Raw genomic sequence first — 22,714 nt, forward strand, 5'->3', positions numbered from 1 at the left:
ACTTATATGTCACGTCTTAGCTACGCAAACTATACTGCACATACCTTTTGATCAAGCTTTTCCATCATCTATATCTTAAAAATGCCCTCAGCTAAACTCACACTGTTCTCTCTACAGAGCTTGCCTTCCATGCAGTCATATTCAGTTGCTGAAAGCTTAGTCTTTTTTTCAAAAATCATCTCAGAAAACTCTACGTATGACAACTGTTTTCAATCACTCAACTGAATGTGATCTGTTCCTCTTTAAACACCCAAAGACCACTGCTCTCCTCTCCTTGTCCCTTTTATGGAAGTCTCACTTTTATTATCGTTGTCTGTATACTTAGCTTATCACTTATACATGATTGTATATTACTTGAGGGCAAGAACCCTGATTTACTTATATCCATACTCTTTATAGGATCTTTCATAGTTCCTGAAACAAAGTAGGTGCTAAATTATTATTTATAGGGCAAGAAAAGTTAGAGACCAGTACATCAGGGAATGATTCTACAAAGCTATCTTTTGCTTTGAATTTCTATTTCTTTCAAGTCTGAGTCTAGGTTAGTTTGGTTTAACACATGCTGGTTCTTTGAAAGTAAATCCTGAACCCAGATGAGTATTAATGTATTTAAATTTAGATACAACCAATTATGCATTCAAATCCCCCAAACAAATGGGTATATTGTTAAAATTTTACGAACTATAAATACAAATAGTTTCTAGTCTTTGAAAGGACTTTGCATATAGCAGTGAGATGCTTGAAAAAGAAAATGAAAATGGGATTTAGAATGGTTTTCTACACTTCCCTTTAACACCTGAGTTTCATTCTTACCTTACCTTAAACTATGTGAATGACCTTGAGAAAATTAAAATAAATTCAAATAGTTTAAAACAGAGTTTGTGTGTGTACCAAGTACTTCACTAAATAGCTGCTGGCGCCAACTTTATGTGATCACCAAAACATATTAACTTTAAGAATCTTTTTGGAGACAGTGAAATCCCTTTATATATTAAATACATATATACATAAATATTAAATATATATATACATATATATACATATAATATATATATTTACCTTGTAAGACTCATTTCAGTACATTACACTATTTAAATACTCTTTGAATGTCAAGGTGACTAAGGAATGCTTCGATTATAAAAGTGAAATAGATACTTCACTGAATCTGTGTTGGTGCTTCAGAAATGTACCTTATTCAAACCTTCATACTGTTTTCCCCCATAATAATGTTTAAAGAAAATGTTGGGGGTTCTATTTCTTAGCTACCACTGTGAGGCAATTGTCACCAATAAAACGTTTTACCATTTCCCAAGAGTATACATACACATAGCCTGGTAAAGTGACCCATACTTGACAATAAACTCCACTACTGTGTCACCCCATGGAGGAACCTGATTATAGGGAAGCCAGTTCTAACAATTTAAGATTGCAAGCAAGATAGAATTATTTAGCTACAAGGATATTCAATGCAGCACTATTTACCACAGCAAAAATTGGAAGTAACTTCAATGTCTGACAACAAGGAATCAATAATCATCTTTTCTGGTACAACTAGTACAATACATAATGAAATATTATGAAGTCAATAAATGTGCTATAGCAGAATAAACACTAATATGAGAAAATGTTTACAATTTATTATAAAGTGAAATTGAAGGCTATTTAATAATAAACACATAAGTCTATGTTTGTATGTGCATGTCTTCGTGTGTGTGTGTCTCCAGAAAGGGATAGATTAAAGTGTTGAGTAGTCATTTTCTTCTTTTTTGCTTATTTATATTTTCTAAAATGTATGTAATGAACATATATATTTTAATGGGAAAGAAAATGCCAACAAATACTAATTCGATATCCTTTTCTCTTTTCATAGACTCTTCCACGGGTAAGAAAATGCCAACAAACACTAATTCGATATCCTTTTCTCTTTTCATAGACTCTTCCTAATTTCTTTCTTGTTTTCATCACCAATGCCACCCTAGAGGCCACCTCCTCTCCTGAAACCCACAGGAACTGAGTGGAAATATGGTCATTTCCATCATGACCACCAATACTTCTAATAATTCACATATGAATAATGAGATATTAACTCTGAAGGAACACAAAGAATCTAAGATAGGTTTATAGTTTTAAGATTTCAGTGGGGCGAAACTGAATTATTCACATCCATTAAATAGAGTTTGAATGATTCACAGCCAATTTTATTTTTATAATTGTAATGAAACAGCTGGGATTAGAGTCTATTCATGGACTCATAAGAAATTTGCACCCCACCTACTAAAATTAGTTTCTGCATCCAAAATTCTGATTTGAACATCTGACTGTGAAAAAAACAGGCAACATCGCTCAATGCCAAGAAACTGAAGAAATAGACTTTAAACATGTCATATTCTCACCAGAATTATTTTATTTCTCATTGTGTAGACTTCCCTTTATCGGCATTCGTAAGTGGCCCCTTAATAGCATGATTCTCTGAAACAAAGGTATTTTCAAAGAATGAGCTTTCTTGTATAAGATAAGTCCCTGTTGAAGATTTTAGACTGTATTGTGACAGTTGTTTATAATTTATGGGTTCTTAGCCATTAGAGGGAAATCTAACTTAGGAACTTGGACATCAAATACATGATATCTCTTTGGACATTAGCATCACTAAGTCCACAATAGAAGATATTTGTCTTAAAGTTGCCTCGGGTATCAATTCACAGACCTAAATGTTTAAGGTTTTATAGAAAATTCGCTTGGCCCCAGAGTTTGCAATTTTAAAGAGATCTGAGCAATTGTATGCTTCTATCTCCATAATTTTCCAAAGAAGGAAACAGGACATAAGGACTGAGTGACTCATCCAGGGTGGTCACACGGCCAGTTAGTCACAAAGTGAGTCGAGAACACAAAGCCTTTTCCTCCAATCCAGTACTCTTTCCACTACATCACAAGGGAAGAGTAAAAAGAAAACTTAAAATATAATTTTACTGGAAAATACAATCCTGTCAAGCCTGAATCACAACCAGAGACACTCCATTAAAGGGGGAACACACCCACCTCTAAACCCAGCTGTAACCTCAAAGGGCTGGGCACACTACTAAAGAATAATTCAGATATATTTTGGAGTCTTGAAAAATATTTAAATCATATGTGAATTTGAGGTAAGCTATAAATTTTGATTTGATTTTTTAAAAAATCCTACATGAGATACATTATCATAGCATAAAGTTTTGAGAGGCATATTAAGTGGATAGTTCATTTGTAGACCATAGACTGCCCATCGCGACAGTCTACATTTTAAAAACCTCCAAATTTCTTTGAATCAGTTATATGATTCAGGCGAAGTGATAGATTTTCCTGAATTATCAAGAAAAGTTTAGGTTGAAAATTCCTGAGATTAAGAAGAATTAGATTAGCCAAACGTGTATCTTCTAAAATATGACCAACACTGCTTCAACTGTAGCATGCTTTGCAAGACAGATAAGCTTCTAAAAAGTTATAAGTAAATAAAAACATTTTCATTTTTCAAAGTATCAGGGAAGAAATTTTAAAAGTCCCATGCTGAGGTTCTGGGGTTTTTTTTTAAAGCAAATGATTATTTTTAAGTAAAGCAAATAGCTCTCTCAAATGTAATATTTGTAAATGTTTAGATTCCCATATATAAATCTGACCTAACTTGTGCATATAAATGACATCAGGGCATGTTTTCATAAGTGTCATTAATGGGGTAAGAATGGCCTGAGAGGGCTTCCCTGGTGGCACAGTGGTTAAGAATCCGCCTGCCAATGCAGGGGACACGGTTTCAAGCCCTAGCCCGGGAAGATCCCACATGTCACGGTGCAAATAAGCCCGTGCACCACAAGTACTGAGCTTGCACTCTAGAGCCCGCGTGCCACAACTACTGAAGCCGTGCACCTAGAGCCCATGCTCCGCAACAGAAGAAGCCACCGCAATGAGAAGCCCGCGCACCGCAACAAAGAGTAGCCCCCGCTCGCTCCAACTAGAGAAAACCTATGCGCAGCAACGGAGACCCAACACAGCCAAAAATAAATAAATAAATGAAAATAATGGCTTGAGAGTCTGTATTTTTAGCCTATAGCAATCACAAACTCAATGTTAATTGAGAAAGTATTCTTTCCCCTGTCTTTTTAACACGTTATTAAGAAATAATAAAGACTATTCTATCTGACATTCTGAAAATCCTATGAAAGAAAAATACTTTCTAATGGAATCAATGTAAATATTTCAGCGACAATTAAAACTAAAGATCATTAAATTCCATATTTTAAAGAGAAAAATCAAGTTCTCTCTTATATTCCCTCAAAGCCCACACTATTACCCCACCACATCCAACACACATCCAATGAAGGCAAAAACTGGGTTGAGAAATTGTGAAGGGTAGTAAAAACACCATCCATGAAGGCAAAAGGAAAACAAGGAAAGAGAGTTCTCCCCTAAAAAAGGTAAGCCTGTCTGAGTTGACTGCTTTCCCTTAAGAAACATGACTCAACTCTGCATAAGAACATAGGTCGTACTTGGAAATAAATTCCTCTAGAAAACAAACTGTGCTGCACATAATATAAGGGAAGCATATCACCCCATTATCTGGGTATTGGATATCTGTCATATTTCATATACATAAGAAATAGCTCTTAAAGATTATCATTTGCTTTTTCCTTGATTATCTGCATTCATCATTAAATACGTCAATTTAGTTTAACAGCTCTCCTTAATTACGTATTTCTAGGATATTATTCTCTAAGCATTATTTATGAGTGAATTTATTTTGTATCTTAAAAATGACCCACTTCGATGACAGTGACTTGGACATGGGACACCATTTATTATCAGTCGGATTTTCTCATTTAAATATTATAGTGTATTCTGCCTTTTAGAAATATCTCTGTATATCCTTAGTTTTTTCTGATTAATCATGATGTTACAGATAGGTAAATTTCCAGGGCATGAAACGGTTCATCGCTTTCAGAATTAATATGCCCAAATTAAATCTTAGAAATTGAGAAACTCTTTTTAAAAAGGCAAGTTAACATGTAAAATTATGTGCGAGAGCTATTTGATCATCCTAACATGAGAGATGATACCACTCAATTGATCACATCACAAATGTCCTGTACTTACAAAAACAAAACGAAAGTAAGATTCCTTTGCCTTACCCCTAATCACTGATAACAACATAAAAAATATGCCGTAAGATAAAGTATCGTGGGTTTTTTCCAAAATGACGTCATAACCCCGATTCTGTTTTACTTGTAAATTATAGTTAATTATAAACATCTATAAATGAGAATGTTACTTCGCCAAAATGAAGGAAATAGGGTTCTTGGAGCCTCACTGAAACTATCTGCATCTCCTTGAACTAGTAGCACAACCACACGCGGCAGTACCCTACCTGCCAAGCGTCCTTGAGTTTATTGGTAGACCATCTTAGTAATCAATGTCCTTGTCTATAAACACTTAATGAAAGTTCACTGACAGAGTCAAAGGGAAGGGAGAGTAAAAGAATATGACAATGGAAACAATATTCACTTTTTTGGTGGGAGCAAATACCAAACACAGAAATCCAAGGTAAAAATTTTTCCTGGATTTTAGGTAATGAACACTTCTGTTAAATCCACCCATCAGACTGGACTTGGCCAGAAAAATACTAGATTCACATCGAGGCTGCACGGCTCATGGCTGACACACTTTTGAATCATTCTGCATCTGTGCTCCTGAAACTTGGGCCACCTTCTGTATACTCTTCACTTCCAACATCTAAGAACACTCAACAATAGGGTCCTTCTTGGGCCCTGTTATCTTCTGACTCATGCCGTCCGTGAAAAAAAGGAAGCCAAGCAAAAGATAGTTATACAGGAAATAATTAACAGATACCGTGCTGAAGGATACCATTTCACAGGGACTACAAACTTACAGCCCAATTCACTAAAAGATACATCTGCTTCCCCTGCCTTAGAAACCCGGGCCAGCAGAACTATGCCAGACTTCACAAAAAGCCTAGGTTACAAAAAAAGAAAACAAAAATGTGCTTTTAAAAAATACTTTAGCCAGGGGAGTTGACTTAAAAGAAAGAAATCAGAATAATAGAAAATCCCATTAGTCAAACATATATGTATCAAATTGATTTTACTAGTGATCTATTGTCAGATATGGTATGCCAATATAAAAGATGAATAACCAATAAAGGAAAAAAAAAGCTACTTAGATTTTATTTAATAAAAATTAAAATGGTCATGTTCACTATTAAACATAACTAAGAGGATGAATAATTGTTATTTTTAAAATAAATTTATTATATATTTGAATTTAAACCATACCCTTTTCTAATAGGTGACAACAGAAATGCATCTATCTAGGGCAGAAGCACAGAGATATACAAGGATTGTTAATCTCTGGATACAGTAAATGGTTTTTAACATTTTATTCTTAGGCAAAATAAATAGCAGCGGCTACCTAAAGAGAAATTTTACAAACAAGGCCTAAAAACTATTTCATAGCTAATGATTAGGGAGGTGTATGCTTCCTATTTTTCCTGGTATAGACTTTTCTCTTTGGTATTCAATATATGCAAATATAAAAAAATTCAAATGGGGTCAGGAAAATGGTTATGTATGTAAACACTATGTTTAGACAACAGTACCTAGATGATAGCTGCTTTTATTTTCATTAAACATGAAGCAAAACAATAAATATCAGACTTTTCACCTGAGATCATCTTTAGTTAAAAAAAAGTTCCTGCGGTCTTCTGTCAATGGTTGTAAAGGCATTCAACACTGTCGCTTGTTTAAACGTCTCTTTGACTGCCAGTGGACTGTCCCCAAAAGAACATTTTTGCATCTCAATAGACTGTCCGGTATCAACAATCTTTAAACTATAAATTTAACGCCGCTGAAGAAAGGGGGAAATAACATCTGCTTTGTACTGTCTTGGTATCACATTTACAAAACGAACAAATAATCATACTACTTTGCCCTTATCTAGAACCCTGCATCTGACGATCTCAAATGGCCCGACAAACATTAATTAACTAAGCTGCGCAGCACTCCTGGGAGGATGGCTGGCATCATGATCCCCTCTAGCAGACAAATGAACGGGATCCTGGGAGGCCCTTTCTCTGAGCCAATGGCTCAACTTGGATCTCAACTCCAAGAACCTGAAACTCAACTCCACAGCCCATGGCCAGACATCTCTGCCAAAGCCAAGCAGTGCAAAAAGTACATGTTAAACGGGACAAATCCGCAAATAAATTTACACTGAAATCAATCACAAAGAGATTTATTTTTCCCCTAGGTGCATGTGGAAAGTGGACTGATAACTAGGGCATCTGAACTGGTGGAAGAATTAGAGCCTACGAGTTATCTGACTGTGACGTTCTGTCCTGACATGACATGCAGAAGTTTATTACATAAGTATAGATTTGCCAACTAAACAATTATACTTCTGAGTTTCACTAAAAAACGAAAAAAATGCATGTGATATTGGCAAAGTCTTTGTGAAATTTAATAACAGGTGTTTGCTTCCTTTTAATATGGTTATCAGTTAAAAGACATAGCTTTCTGTGTTATAAAATCCAATCTAAAACGTTAATTACAAGAATGAAACTAGAATTCCTCAACAGGAAATAATAAAACGAACACAGTTACATCTGCATAAGAAGCTACCAAATAATTAAAAAAATAAATACCTTTGTTAAAATAAAAATTATACAAGAAGCTGATCAGAAAAGAGCACCCGACTACACTGAGTTCTGACTATACTACACTGTTTAGTTTAAAATGAGAAAGGAACATCTATTTGAATATAAAAAACCAATTAACTTTTACTTTTAGCAAGACAGTATTAAAGACATTAACCTCTTCCTGGAGCCAAATTTAAATGCTGCGTTTTCAAAACATTTTCGGGAGCTTATTCATGTTTTATAAGATCTATTTTAGAAGTTTTAAAAGAGGAATAATTAAACTTTACATATAAACTTGGACTATTTCTAGCAAAGCATCTAAAGGGGCTAATATTTCTTTCTACTCATAAAAAGAAAAAACATGACTTTATAGAAATACTGTTAGTGCACACAAAACACTGATTTTCATAAGGCAATTTACAAGATGAAGCTTATGTTAATGTGCTCCCTGCCATACTCAAAGCACAACGATCAACACAGGTCACATACAAGATTTAGAATTTTTTATAACAAGATCAATTCCATACTAGTAACAAGGGAAGTCTAAAGGTATTCACCAAATGAAAATACACATAAATGAGCTGCCACTGAATATAAAACTAAAAGCCAAACACTGACCTAAGGGAAAAAAAAAAAGAAAAGAAAAGAAAGAAGTGAAGAAAACTAATGAATATTTTGAAACTTGAGCTCTTCTCTGTGATTCTTATATTTCCTTCCTCACTTTGAGTGCAGCAGAATTTCATAACTACAACCAGTTAGAAACATGTAAAAGAAAGACTAATATTCTGAAAGTGATATTTTAATGATGTGCTTTGTGACATGACCCTAACTCCATTCAGCATACTCTTTAAAATGTTTCCATTATTTAGCAACATAGTGTTAAACTATTTTAAATTAACATTTTCTGTTGGACACATTTTCCACACCTAATTCTTGAATATCACTCTGCCCAGTAGTCAAAGATGATAGTCAAGTTTTTACTTTTAGTATTAGAAACTACATGTATAAATATATTTACATTTGCCCTATTAATGCTTTATTGGATGCTCTAATTAAAAAATCGCTTTTAAAACCTATTTTCCATTTCTTAAATTGCTTACTATTTCAAAATAAACATACCAAACAGCAAGTTAATTTCAAGTTCCATTCTACTATTTAAACTCAAACATGGATATTACATTCTGTAGATATATACTTACACAGACCCCTGTTTTTTCATTTAAAACATGGAAATTGTATGTGCATATTTCACTTGTGTACTTATAAATTTTTACAGGACACCTTTGTTACTAACTAGACCTCTAAAATTACAAAATTAAAGTACTTTGGTTTTGCCTTAGTAAATATGATGGCAATATTCTTTTGGGTTTCCCCTGACTGATGGCAGAGGAAGGAATGAGAAGTGTATGTTTGCCATGATAACTCAGCAATACCCATTTCTACCACCAAAGTAGATTTCTTGTCAAATTCACAATCAGGATTCACCAAAACAGAATTCTTGTCAAATTCACAATCAGAATGGGCTCTTAATTCTCTGAAGTATCTTAAAAAGCTGATCAGCAAGACATGTGTAAATTAAAACTTTTAAATTCAGTTAATATACTAAATATTGGGTCGGCCAAAAAGTTCATTAGATTTTAAGTAAAAATAAAAGCCACATTTTTTCATTTCATCTAGAACTTTACTGAACAGCATATTCACTAACCAAATGAACATTTTGGCCGACCCAGTATTTCACAATAAATCAAATCAGCTATACCTCCTCATTGCAAATGTCCAATAAAATGGGTGACTTCCAAAAGCACTATTCAAATGCAATGAAAATATAAATTTTAAAGATCAAATTTTACTAAAATCACAGAAGAAAGACCCAGGCCACTTTAAAATACGTCATTTTTATATATATATATATATATATATATATATATATATATATATATATATATGTGTGTGTGTGTATATATATATATATATATACACACACACACACATATAGAGAGAGACTTTTTTGTCAGCTCTCAAACTTTAGTAGATGATGGTCTTTAAGTATCACAAATCCTACAGTTAGGAATCTGATATTCACTGTAGAACACAGTTAAGTAGCCTCTTGCTGAAGATTTCCTACTTCAGCAGCTGATGTGGAGGAACTGAAAAGACAGTTGAAATGATGCAACAGAAAGTTGAAGTCAGGGAATTAAGGAAGCGGAGGAATTGAGAAAAACAATTTTTTTAGAAAAGAATTATCATCCTCAGGCTGCTTAAAGAATAGAACTATCCTGCTCAGGTTTTAAATTGCACTGCTTCATAAATTACTGCCCATTCCAAACTCTTAGTGTTTACAAACGGTGGCAGAAAAGGTAACATTCCAGAAACAGTCTAAAAGAGTCACACAACTTGGTATCAGATGAAGATGTCATGGATGAAAACAGTTTTAAATGGGAAAAAAAAAAAAAGAGTGGGGAGTTCTAGTGATACAGATGTAAGGAAATCAATTCCACCACGCTCTCAAGATGCAACATGAAATTTAAAAATCCTAGGACACGTCATTCCTGCCTTATAACCAGAAACCATAAGAGCCACTTGAGACCAGAAGAGTCCTCATATGCTAAGAAAATGATGAGCATTTACAATGATAAAAATGCATAATATATGAAAGAAGCTCCCTAAATTGAACACTCACTTGAAAAGCACAGGAACTATTTCTCTTCTTTCCAAAGTTATTTATGATAAACTTGCTCCTTCCGGGCAGGAAGGATTCTTTGTTTCTCAGTGTACAAGGAGGCATCTCCTCTTCTGCATTCAAGCCCTTCTCTTAGCTCCAGGGCATGACTGCGGATGGGAAAGGTAACAACTTTTATAATTAACTGTGCTCCTCCAAGGGGCATTTCTCAACTCCACTAGAGAAAGCCAGAGAAGCACAGATAAGCCTCAGAGAATCTACATGAAATGAGAGCGGAGTAGCCAAGCCGACATTGGCAAGAGTAATTCTCCTCCCCAGAATACATCCAGAGAGAACTCGGTGGTCTCTAACCTCCAGGTCAAAGCACTGGGCTGGCTGAACTGTATTTCCTAACCAGCTCTTTTGTAAAGGTTAGCTGGATTCTGATCCTACCTTCCATGAAGGAACAAAGCTTTGAAATCAACCGGAAAGCTCAAAACTTCTCAAAGTCAAGGTGAGATGTTGAAGTGGTAGTGCCTTAGGCAAAAAGCAAGCATCACTCAACTGAATTTTCAAAACCTAAAATATTTCTTAACAATTCACAGTCTACACAGCATGAAGAGAGTGAGCAAGGATCTTATCTTACAGAGCTTTTGTTTAGTTTCTTTTTCACGCGGGACTGTGTCTTTCTCCCTACAGGAGCCCGATAATGTAAAATTCATGGTTCTCTTCTTCGGATGCTCTTCACACCATTCACACTTAAGTCTATCTCATTTTTCCCCTCCTCTTGGCAACAAAACAACAAGCATTGTCATTTGTACATAATTACGCTGTGAGTTTTAAAAACACTACATTTCCGTATTAACGTCTCACTGAGGGCTTTGCATTCTTAGCGATTTAAATCTCTGCTCATTTCCTTATTAACCATAGACTGTGTCACACCACCTTAAAATTTAAAAGTCAGTTCATCATTTTAATGTAACAAATGTGCATCCTTCTGGGATTCCGAGCCTCCCTTCTCCAAAAGCGGCCTCATGGTTTTGCATAATCACCAGGAATGATTAACAAACATTCAATCGGAGCTGAGAGTGGTGACAAACAAGTGACTTCCACCCACTCGATCAAGTGTATGTAGAGTCCACACAAACACACGTGAGCTGCTTTCTACCACTCTGGCCTTATTAAGTATACATCCCCAGACAGATACACATCATTTAGTTACACTTGGTAAGTCATGATACTAACTCTAGAGAATGTACGTTCTCCCCATTTTCCCTTCAAGATAGAGGAATTAGTTAAAAAAAATTAAACCTTCCTACCCGTAACAGGGACTGGGATTCATCCTTGGACTTGTTTTCTCCGGATGCAGGATACTGCTGGGTGAGGGTGCCAGCCTTCTCTCCGCCTGCAGGCACCCCCTGCAGGAAGCCCTTGGTCTCCACAGCCAAGCCATAAATAGGGCGCGCCAGGTGGGCAGCCTCTACGTTGGGGCTATCCCTTAAAGTCTTTGTCTGCTCTTGGGGGCCGGACACAGGGGTCAGAAGCCCCAGGCTTGCTTGGGTATAGGATGGACTGCCCCGTAGGATGTCCGCCCCTCTCCAAGTCACGCTGCGAAGGTCATCACTTGAACTCTCAGCCCAAGCTTTTTCTTTCAGCCCGTCCTTCTCTTCTAGCTTCTCCCTCTTCACCACACTCTCAGCAACCGGCTCTCCCATTTTAGAGTCTGGATTGAGCAGACTGTAGACCTTGAGGTCAATCTTGGGCTCCTCCTTGATGGTGGATACGGCATGCCCGTCCTCTTCGCCGTTGGCTGTAGTGCTGTCCTGTTCCTGGCAGTGAACAGTGTTGAAGTGCTCCAGTAGTGACTGAGTCTCGGCAGCTGTAAAACTGCATTGACGGCATTTGTAGCAGCTGTGTGCTCTCCTGCAGAAGAAGAAAACCATTACTCGAAATCTAGCATTCAGAAGGGCTTTAAAAAAACACTCTTCAAGCACCTGAATTTTATCTCCTGTAATGTAACAGGTAGAATGCAATACAATATTCTCAATACCCAGAAACTGGCATCTTCCGTTCTAGGTAAGGAATGCAATATTCCCGTTTGTATATTAGCAATAACAGGTATCTGCACACACAGACACACTTATGCACACACACTCCAGACGAGTCACATTTAAAACTGGTTGATTTGCTTTATTATTGAAGGACCTGCTCTGTTCATTTTACTGGGACCGGATAATCATCAATTCTATATTATTTAATAGATATTCATAAATTTTTACACCTGATTTCATCAGTGGACTTTTTCTCTTTCCACTTATTTAAACTAAACTGGGATATTTTTCACTATAAATATATATACATTGCTAGTGCTCTATACAGCTTTTACATATATTAAAATAAATTCTACCAAACTGATTACAATGTTCTTTTCTATCATACAATTTAAATCCATTTAATCAATGAAATGTGGTTGACTGAGCTACATAATCTAGTAAATAAAATATACCAGAAGCTCAAGTTTTTTAAGACAAATTTTTTCTATCTGTAAGGACTTATGAACATTCAACAAGTTGACTGTCTGTTGGGTACCAAGCAGCATGATAGGTGCTGTACAGATGTAGTCATTAAAAGAGTGTGTGTGAATGTATGTTTATGTGTGTGTTTTCTTTTTATAAGGCATAAAACAAGGAGACCTTATTGTTGGATTTCATAGCATCTCCTGCTGTTAAAGACAGAACGGTAACTGTTAAATTAAGAAACATGTTTGATTAACAAAGAAGAACAGAGGCACTGTATCCTAAAAGGCATACTGGAAAGGTACACAAATAACTGGGAATAAGGCATACATTCTTTAACTGTAAAAACCTTGTATGGCTTTCTAATTAAATAACCATGTGAAACACTTGCTACTCCACGATATAATGTGTTAGGAGTTACAACTTAAAATAACAAAATAAGTTTTGAGAGCTGTTACTTAAATCTACTGCAGGGGCTTCCCTGGTGGCGCAGTGGTTGAGAGTCCGCCTGCCGATGCAGGGGACACGGGTTCGTGCCCCGGTCCGGGAAGATCCCACATGCCGCGGAGCGGCTGGGCCCGTGAGCCATGGCCGCTGAGCCTGCGCGTCCGGAGCCTGTGCTCCACAACAGGAGAGGCCACAACGGTGAGAGGCCCGTGTACCGCAAAAAAAAAAAAAAAAAGCTACTGCAAAGTAGGTACCCCTATATGTAATCTGTAGATAATCATCACAATATTACTTTGCCAGGCACTGGGTACACATTGTTGAATACAAGGCACATAGTCCTTGTTCACCTGGTGTTTAGAGTCTAGTCAGGAATGACAAGCTTCACATTAGTCTCTAAATAAACATGTAAGGACAAAGAGTAATATGTGCTAAGAATGGAATGGATGGGATGGTAAGGGGGTGGAAGGGCTGCTTAAGGTCCTCAGGAAGGCCTTTCTGAGGGCGATTTATCAAAGCAAAGGATGGAAAGGAGCTATCCTTGTTGGAGGAGGAGGGAGGGGAAAGGGCAGTACATTCTAGCAAGCCTGAGATACTGAAAGAGGCCACTGATGCTTGAGAGGAATAAATAAGAGGAAGCATAATAATCAACAAGCCGGAGGGTCACCTAGAGCTTTGTGGACCACGGCAAGGAGGTAGGTATCTTCAAAGGGAAAGGGAAGCAACTGCAAGGTTATAGGCAGAGGAGTAGCATAGTTAAATGTGTGCTTTAATCACTTTGGGAGTGTAAAGGTTTCTCTACTGGAGGACTTCATTCCGAGACCTGATGGCTGAAAATCCAAAAGAACGTTCTTATTTTATGGAAGCAAAATTCAAAGGTATTAAGACATGTAACAAAATCTCAGCCAATATTTGTTGAGAGTACTTAATTTGGTACATGATTATCTTCTTGTGATTAACAGCTTACATTTGGTTGAACAAATATGGATATTTAACTTCTACTTTTTACAGGAGGTTGTTTTCAATCTTTTGTCCTATTTTTCTTCACGAAGTAGGAAAGATAAAAGGAAATACAATAAATGAAAAATAATTTGATGATGAATTGACCATAAAAATATTAAAATGGGGCTTCCCTGGTGGCACAGTGGTTGAGAATCCGCCTGCCGATGCAGGGGACATGGGTTCGTGCCCCGGTCAGGGAAGATCCCACATGCCGTGGAGGGGCTGGGCCCGTGAGCCATGGCCGCTGAGCCTGCGCGTCCGGAGCCTGTGCTCCGCGACGGGAGAGGCCACAGCTGTGGGAGGCCCGCGTACCGTAAAAAAAAAAAAAGAGAAGAAGTGCAAGACTCTAGAGTACCACATGACAAAATTATTTTAAAACAGAAGACTCACAGTTTTATTGGAGAAGCAATTTAGTTCACTTAAAAGTAAGACTCTAGAACCAGAATGCCTAAGTTTCAAGCTTGGCTCTGTATTTTACTATATATGTGACTTTGGATAATCTACTGAACCTGCCTCAATTTCCTCACCTGCAAAATAAAAACAATAGTGCATCTAGTATGAGTTAACCAATATAAATCCTAAAATTAAATAAAACCCCCCTTCTGTGTGAATCTGCCTTCTGCACTCTATTCAAAGGAGCTAAAACTTACCACCTGGCATTTTGGTATCATTCTTTTCCACTCCCCCAGGTACCTTAACCATGACAGACATCTTTCTTAAAACCATGTTTATTTCCTAGCAGATCCTTTGTTTTAAGACATTACCAGGTAGAATATATTTTTTGCCTTTTCTGTTTCACCTAGTGGTGTTCAATGGCCTGAAAGATGGAGCAGTTTAGCAGTTAATTGTCAAGCCTTACTCTTTTTTCAATAATAGTAGTCAGAGCCATAATCTTAAAATTCTGAATAACAAAGACAGAAAGGGCATTACCTGTGTTTTCCTGAAGTCTTCAGAGGTAGCGATGCTTTGTAAGTGTATTCAGGAGGGTGGTTTAGAACCATAATATATCTAGTAATATATCTCAGTAATTAAGATTATGTGCCTTCAATATCTACTTACTCTGCAATCTAGAAATGTCCTTGAGCCAACCTATTCCTTCACCATAAAAAGACGAATACATCCAACCTTTAACTGGTATGTGACTGACATGTCCTCCTAAATATACAAGGGGTTCTGGGTGTGTCCTGTCTAGGCAATGAATTCATCACAACGTATCACTTTTGACACAAGGTGTCTGGGGGCTTCTAGGTTTTCTAGTTTCAAGTTCCTGTCCCAACGGACAACTCTCTGACTCCTTACAGGTCTCGGCAAGAGCTGTTCAGATCTGCCCACAAAGGAGCTCTTATTCTGACTGATCAAGGCAAAACCTTCCGTGATACAGGTGCTGGAGGACTGTCCAAATGCAGAGGACGGTGAGGCTGGGTGTAAAGCAGAAAGGAGACAGAAACTGCAGAGGTAAGTTTTCAGTGAGAACCGGGTTTTACATTGAAAAGAAAAACACATACTAACAGGAAGGATATTAAAACGAGCTGGCAATAACAAGCTCAACGCACACACGTTTTCTTTTGAAGACTTCAAAGCACTCACACGTATGTGATCTCACATTCCACTGAGGTATAAAGCCCATTTTATAGATAAGTAAAATGAAGAAAGTGCCTTGTCCATTTAGTCTACATCAAGTCAAGAATACAGGGCTTCTACCTTCCAGACTGATGTTCTATTTTTCTATCCTCGGTTGCCTGAATTTTTAACTTTATACAAAAATAAATAAAATTACTGACAATACTGACAATGAAAAATGAGGGATAAAAATTGAAAAATGAGGGGAAGGGAAAGGTCTTCTAACTGACAGAAGTGAGACTGACTACAGCAACGGTTTGCAAAACGGGCTGCAAGCAGTGCTGCAACTGAAGGAGTTTCTTAGCAATACAGATTCCAGGGCCTCTCAGTTGCCCTATTGAAGATCTGAATCTCCTGGACATAACTTGAGAATCTGAATTTTTAGTAAGGTCTTCAGGGGACACCCATGCAGGGACCAGTCACAAACTACATTAGTAGATATATCCTGGTTCAAAACAACTGAATGAACACACTCAAGACATCCTCTACCACCTGTGGCTCTAATAAAACACAGGTAATGCCCTTACTATCTTTGTTATTCAGAATCATAAGATTCTGAGGGTGACTCCTATTCATGAAAAGAGAGTAAAGCTTGACAATTAAGCAGTAAACTGCTAAACTGCTCCATCTTTCAGGCCACTGAACGCCCTGAGGTGAAGCAGAAAAGGCAATTTGCTGCATAATACTCTGGAGAACTGAAGGACTTCTTTCTCCATATAATAGTCATCAAATAAATGATAGGAAATATATTAAAAAGACAACATCACTGTACTTTCAAAAGCTGGGAGCAACATGAACTTTTCAATCACCTATGCTAACATCTAGAGCGGTGCTTCTTAAACCCTAACATGCAGAAGAATCATCTGGGAATCTTGTTAAAACTCAGATTCTGATTCTGGAAATCTGGGGTGGTACCCAATAGTCTCTATTTCTTACAAAATCCCAGATGATGCTGATGCTGTTGGTTCCCAGACCACACCTTAAATAGCAAAAGGCACGAAGCCATGGTCAGAAATACGTCGATGAGTGTTAGATTGGAATGAACTCTCAGTATATATACTCAGTACTTGACAGAACATTCCTAAATGAATTCTTTATGATGAGGAACATCATCTTCCCTCTTAAGGCACATACTCCCACCTCTGAAAGTCAACCCTAACAGCTTCATAAGCTAAAACTATAAACATGACATTGTCAAGCATAATCCGCAAATAGTCATTCATCTTCTTTATTTCACTGTTTGGGGATCATCTTTCAGTATTCTTTAGTTCTAGGCCATTTATATATATTATTCTACAACAATCACACATAGTACCTATTTCCATCCCTACTTCATACAATAAGAACATGAAGCACAGACAAGTCAATTCATAAAATAATACGGAGTGCATGATGCAGTATTCTAGCTCGTGTCCATAGCTATTCTTGCATGTATGCTGTTTGGTAGTTGATGCAATACTACTAGCTTGTTCAGGAATTAGTTCCTGAAAGATTTGGGTATATTTCTGACTTGTGTCACTCTCAACAATAACTGAAAAGCCCTTCAACTTAATGCCATGTCCCCCCAAAATAAAAAGATTATTTTAATGCCTAGTATAAGAAACATTACTGAAGAATAAAAGTTTAGTCATTGAGAAACTACGTTAGTTTGGACTCTGCTCTAACCTACTGAATACATTTCATTTTATCAACATTAATATGAAAACCTCAAAAGGTTCAGGGAGTTTTCTCTTCATTTTTCAAGACCCACCTTAACTACCTTTTCATCCATAAAGACTTCCCAAATGACTCAAACCCAAGAGTAAACCTACCATCCTCTGAGCTACTCTGAAACTCTGTCATCCAGAGGATTTTTTTCACATTGCATTTTATTAAAATGAATGGCCTTTGATTTAACTGATGGCATAAAAAGATTTATTTCATCATTTAAAAAGCTCTCATTCACCAAATAATCATGTATGTCTTACTTTACAGTTATATTGTAATTGCCTTAAAATCAAGATCAAAGCCCACACATCTCTATATATCCCTTCCAGCTCCACCCAGAACATCCAGATAGTCAGTAAATATCCACTTAATAACCAAAGGAATGAACCACCACAGCTCTGGTAATGCTAGACTTAATATGTAAAGTCATAAAGCAGCAGAGAAATATTAAGAAGTACATAGATATTTTGCAGATGGTATATTTTGAATGGTTCTCTGAATAAACTCTTCATTATTTAAAAACTCCTAGAACTTCTAGCTACATGAAGCTCAACTAATTTAAAAGACACTGCAAATATATTTGCATTAATTTAAATTCTATACTCTGCTGCCAACTGGATAGCAAACATCCTCTTCATGCTACCTGAGGAAAAAAGATGTCAGTCTGTAGATCTCCCTACCATTATGAGTGCCAGATAAAATACAGGATGCCCAGTTAAATGTGAATTTCAGATAATAAACAAATAATATTTTAGTGTAAGTATGTCCCATACAATGTTTGGGACATACTTACATAAAATCTCAATTTTTCCAGTGCAAAACTTTAGACAATGAACACAATCAACTTTGATAAAACAGATAATCATCTTTTGCCTCCAGAAAAAACTACATCAAGCTGCATAAAAAAACCAACTTGTACTTAATTCAAGTGACTTAAAATTTCTTTGAGAAAAGATGTTTTATTCCTTATTCTACTTGACAGAAATTTCATGTGCTATAAAAAAGCATTTATTTCAGATCCATTCATATTTCAACCTTTTATCCTAGCAGTATCATTTTATTCATTAGTAGAGATTAAAAATTATTTTCATAATTCATAAAGAACTGAGGTTTTCTAGATTCTAGAAAAAAAATCAGCTAAAAGGTGCTAGTCGTTTGCTCTACTCTGATAATATTTCTGTATTTTGATTTTCATAACAAACAGCTCACGGTATTTGTGGAGTCAGCTCTAAACAATGCTTTGTTTTTTTCCTTTTAATGTCAACTTCCAGAGATTTATGCCATAACTTAAAAAGCTCTCCTTCCCCGAATAACTGTATTTCACTTTCAATAGTTTTAACCATAGTTTTTCTTCTTCAATGACTAAATGGACATCAAAGTAAATGAATAAATTATAAATACTAATCAATTAAGACTGCAAAGGTATTTTTTGGTAATTATGGAAACAAATACCTACAGATAAATTGTCACAAAGGAAGAGTAAATGAAGTGATTTAATTTAAATATAGTTCAGTATATGTGACAACTAATTAGTCATTTTTTGTGTCATAAGAGTCTACAGGTGTGGCACTTGAGGTCACTGCCACTGTTGAATGTTGGAATGAAAAGCATCTGAAGAGAGTATTTGAGGGACAAAAACAGAAAAGGAATTACAGATGTATAGGTGGGTAACCTATAATCAACTTTTAAAAGCTGAAAATTTAATATTCAGCCTTAGTCAAGTGCAAAGGAGTAGTCTACAAAATATAATCTAAGGAAAACTGAAATTCTGAATGAATAAGATTCCATTCAATCCACTCATCTTGTATTTTTATACTGAAATAATCTGATGAGTATTTACTTATTTGGAATAACTGGGTTCTTTTAGAAGGGCATGGGGTGATTTCACCTTCACGTGGTAGAAGAAAACACAACTAATGTCATAGCTGAAAAATCTCAATTTATGATTCACTTTCAAAAAGAAGATATCCCTACCAAACATTCAAAACAGAAAAATAAATCTTCCCATGAAATAGAAAGTAAACAAGAAAAGAGAAATAAATTATATAATATGAAATGTAAATCATGGCTAAAATTTATCTTATTCCATGACTCGATAACTGTCCTATACAAAGTCTTCAGGACCATTAAATCTGAAATTTCTAATAAATAATGTATCCAAATGAAGGTAGTGCAATTGTGGGTTATTTTCTTGATGGACTATAACACCTTGGGTAACTTTCTGTCTCACAATGGGAATTTTCAACTTGAACCATGATGTCCATTTCAAGGTTTTACAGGCAACTGATTTATTAGGTATTGTTTAAAAGAACATGACACATAAAATACACAAATCTAGATGTAACCATCTTGGTACTCACCCTTTTAGAAACTCTGTACTAATGCACTGTGTACTTAGCTTTTTCAGATGTGCTGATAATTAAGTGCTTATCATAAAATCTATTCTTCAGAACTAGCAGAGCACACAGTTCATGTTCCTTCCCAGAGCTCTTTTAAGGTAGAAATTGTGCAGTAGCTACATTAATTTAATCAGCTACTGCATCCACTGTTATTTCCTTTAGCCTGAGATATATATTTTATGTCTAAAATATTCAAACACTGTTTAAAAAATTTTAACGCATTCATAAATCCCTAAACAGACAGATGCTTGTCATCACATACACTACCAAAAAATGTGTACATTTTTCCACATTCTAGTCAATTAGGTAGATAATGACTATATCACTGATTTTCAAGTAGTTTTTTAATAATAAGGGAAGTTGACTATTTATTCAAATATTTATTGGATATGTGTATTGATGAGAATTGCCTCATTTTTAAAATTTTATCGTGTAATATTAATCGCACACATGTACACGTACATATATATACATTCATATCTAGGTTTAGCAAAAAATGAAAATGAACATAATCATAGGATCATAAAATATGATTGATATATTTATATATATTCTTTATCTTTATATGGAGAGATACAGAGTGACAAAGAGTCTATGTACACACACACATATATATATACAGAGAAAGAAAGAATGATATATTTATAGAGGGAAAATAATGTTTATGGTACAGTTCAATATATGTATATGAATGTAACAAATATACATGGTGTATACATATATAAATATGTATGAATATATGTATACAGTTTTGTTTTGCTAGTTTTTATGAACTTCTTTTATGAACTTCTATGAAATGGTATGAAGCTACAAATAGTTGTCTTTGATTTGTTTTTATTCGGTCAAAATTATAAGACATCCATGTTGTATTCAACTGTCATTTATTCAAATTCACTATTGTATAATATTCCACTGTATGACAAATCTATAAGTTACTTAACTAACCTCTTATGTATAGTTGAGGTTTTTTTCTTATTTGTTTTGCTTTTTAATTTTTGTTTCGGTTGTTTTGCTCTTTAAAAAAATACTACTTTGAACATTTTTGCACACGTTTCCTAGTGTTCCCATACAAGAAGTTTTCTTCTGAGGAGTGAAATTACATGGTCTTTGGGAATATGAGCATCTGACATTGCCAGAATTTGCTAAATTCACTTTATAAAATCATACGTACTGGCAATTTTTATCCATTTTTTAATCCATTATGTATTTTTTGTCTTAACACCTATATTTCCTGGAATAAATAAAATGACCTCATTGTTTTCTTTGGTTAATATTTGCCTTGTGTGATTTCATCTATTTTTTTTTTTTTTTTTTTTTGGTACGCCGGCCTCTCCCATTGCAGAGTACAGGCTCCGGACGCTCTGGCTCAGTGGCCATGGCTCACGGGCCCAGCCGCTGCGCGGCATGTGGGATCTTCCCGGACCGGGGCACGAACCCGTATCCCCTGCATCGGCAGGCGGACTCTCAACCACTGCACCACCAGGGAAGCCCAATACTGTTTTTCTGAAATCTTATTTCTTATTGGCTTAGTATGTATCAAATTTTATAAGCATTTTATATCTGCTTGAAAAGCATGTGCATTCTCTAATTGTTGGGTGTAGAATTTATGTATTTTAATTAAATCAATTTAAAAAAAAAAACGAACAGTGAGTTCCCTGGTGACCTAGAGGTTAGGATTCTGGGCTTTCACTGCCGTGGACCAGGTTCAATCCCTGGTCAGGGAACTGAGATCCTGCAAGCCACACGGCACTGCCAAGATAAATAAATAACTAAATAAATAAGTGTCTTAATTTGTTGCTCAAATATTTTATATTTTGAAAAAATTTTTTCTGTTCAACCTTTAATAAGGGAGGTTTCCTAAAATGTACTACTGTGATTGTGGTTTGTCATATTTTCCCTGTAGTTTTTGATCAATTTGTGCTTTACATATATATTTATTTATATTTATATTTTACGTATTTGTAATTATTATATATCCCTGATGAACTGAACCTCTTATCATTAGTAATGACTTTTCCTGCGTATGCTTTTTGTCTTAGTCTAAATTGTATGAGATTAATAAAGCTACCTCAATTGTTCTTTCATTTATATTTACGCCTATAATTTAGTCTATTTTGCTCTTTCAAACTCTCCATAGCCTTATGCTTTGAGTGTGTAACCTATAAACAGCTTATAGTTAAATTTTTTTTAATATGTCTGATAATATCTTTTAAGTGGAAAGTTTAACCCCCACAGATTCATTAAGATTTTTGATATCTGGACTTTTTTTTTTACCATCTTCCTTTAAAAATTCTATTTGTCTACTTTTTCCCACGTATCCTCTAAAAAAGGATACATTAAAAAAAAGATTGAATTTTATGGGTGTTCTTTATTTTGTTGTCCATTTTTCTCCTCTATAGCTTTGGAAGTTATGTACTCATTTCCTACTCTTTCACTAGTTATCCCTAAAGTTATCAAAATATGCATAACAAAGTCCTAACTCACTAACTCCAGACAATTCAAACACTTTAGAACACCTTAATTCTGATCAATCTCCCTGCAAACTCACATAATAGTGTTGCCCAATAACTCAGTCTATCCCTTTTTAACTGCATAAATTAGGCATGCTATGGCTGTTGAGACTTACTCACAGTTCCCTGGTCTTTGTTTATGTGAAAATGTCTTTGCTCTTATTTTTGGAAGGTAGTTTTGA

General features: G+C 35.6%; 1 protein-coding gene across 1 annotated transcript in view; it reads right to left on the minus strand.

Moving 5' to 3' along the window:
* Positions 1 to 22,714, minus strand: part of TRPS1 (transcriptional repressor GATA binding 1) — a 252,939-nt gene that overhangs the window by 162,180 nt on the left and 68,045 nt on the right. Inside the window, exon 5 of the mRNA XM_059995083.1 lies at positions 11,654 to 12,257. Coding sequence (XP_059851066.1) covers positions 11,654 to 12,257 — 604 coding nt within the window. The remainder of the gene's footprint in view (positions 1 to 11,653; positions 12,258 to 22,714) is intronic.

This window comes from Delphinus delphis, chromosome 17 (genome assembly GCF_949987515.2).
Source record: "Delphinus delphis chromosome 17, mDelDel1.2, whole genome shotgun sequence".
Taxonomy (NCBI): Eukaryota; Metazoa; Chordata; class Mammalia; order Artiodactyla; family Delphinidae; genus Delphinus; species Delphinus delphis.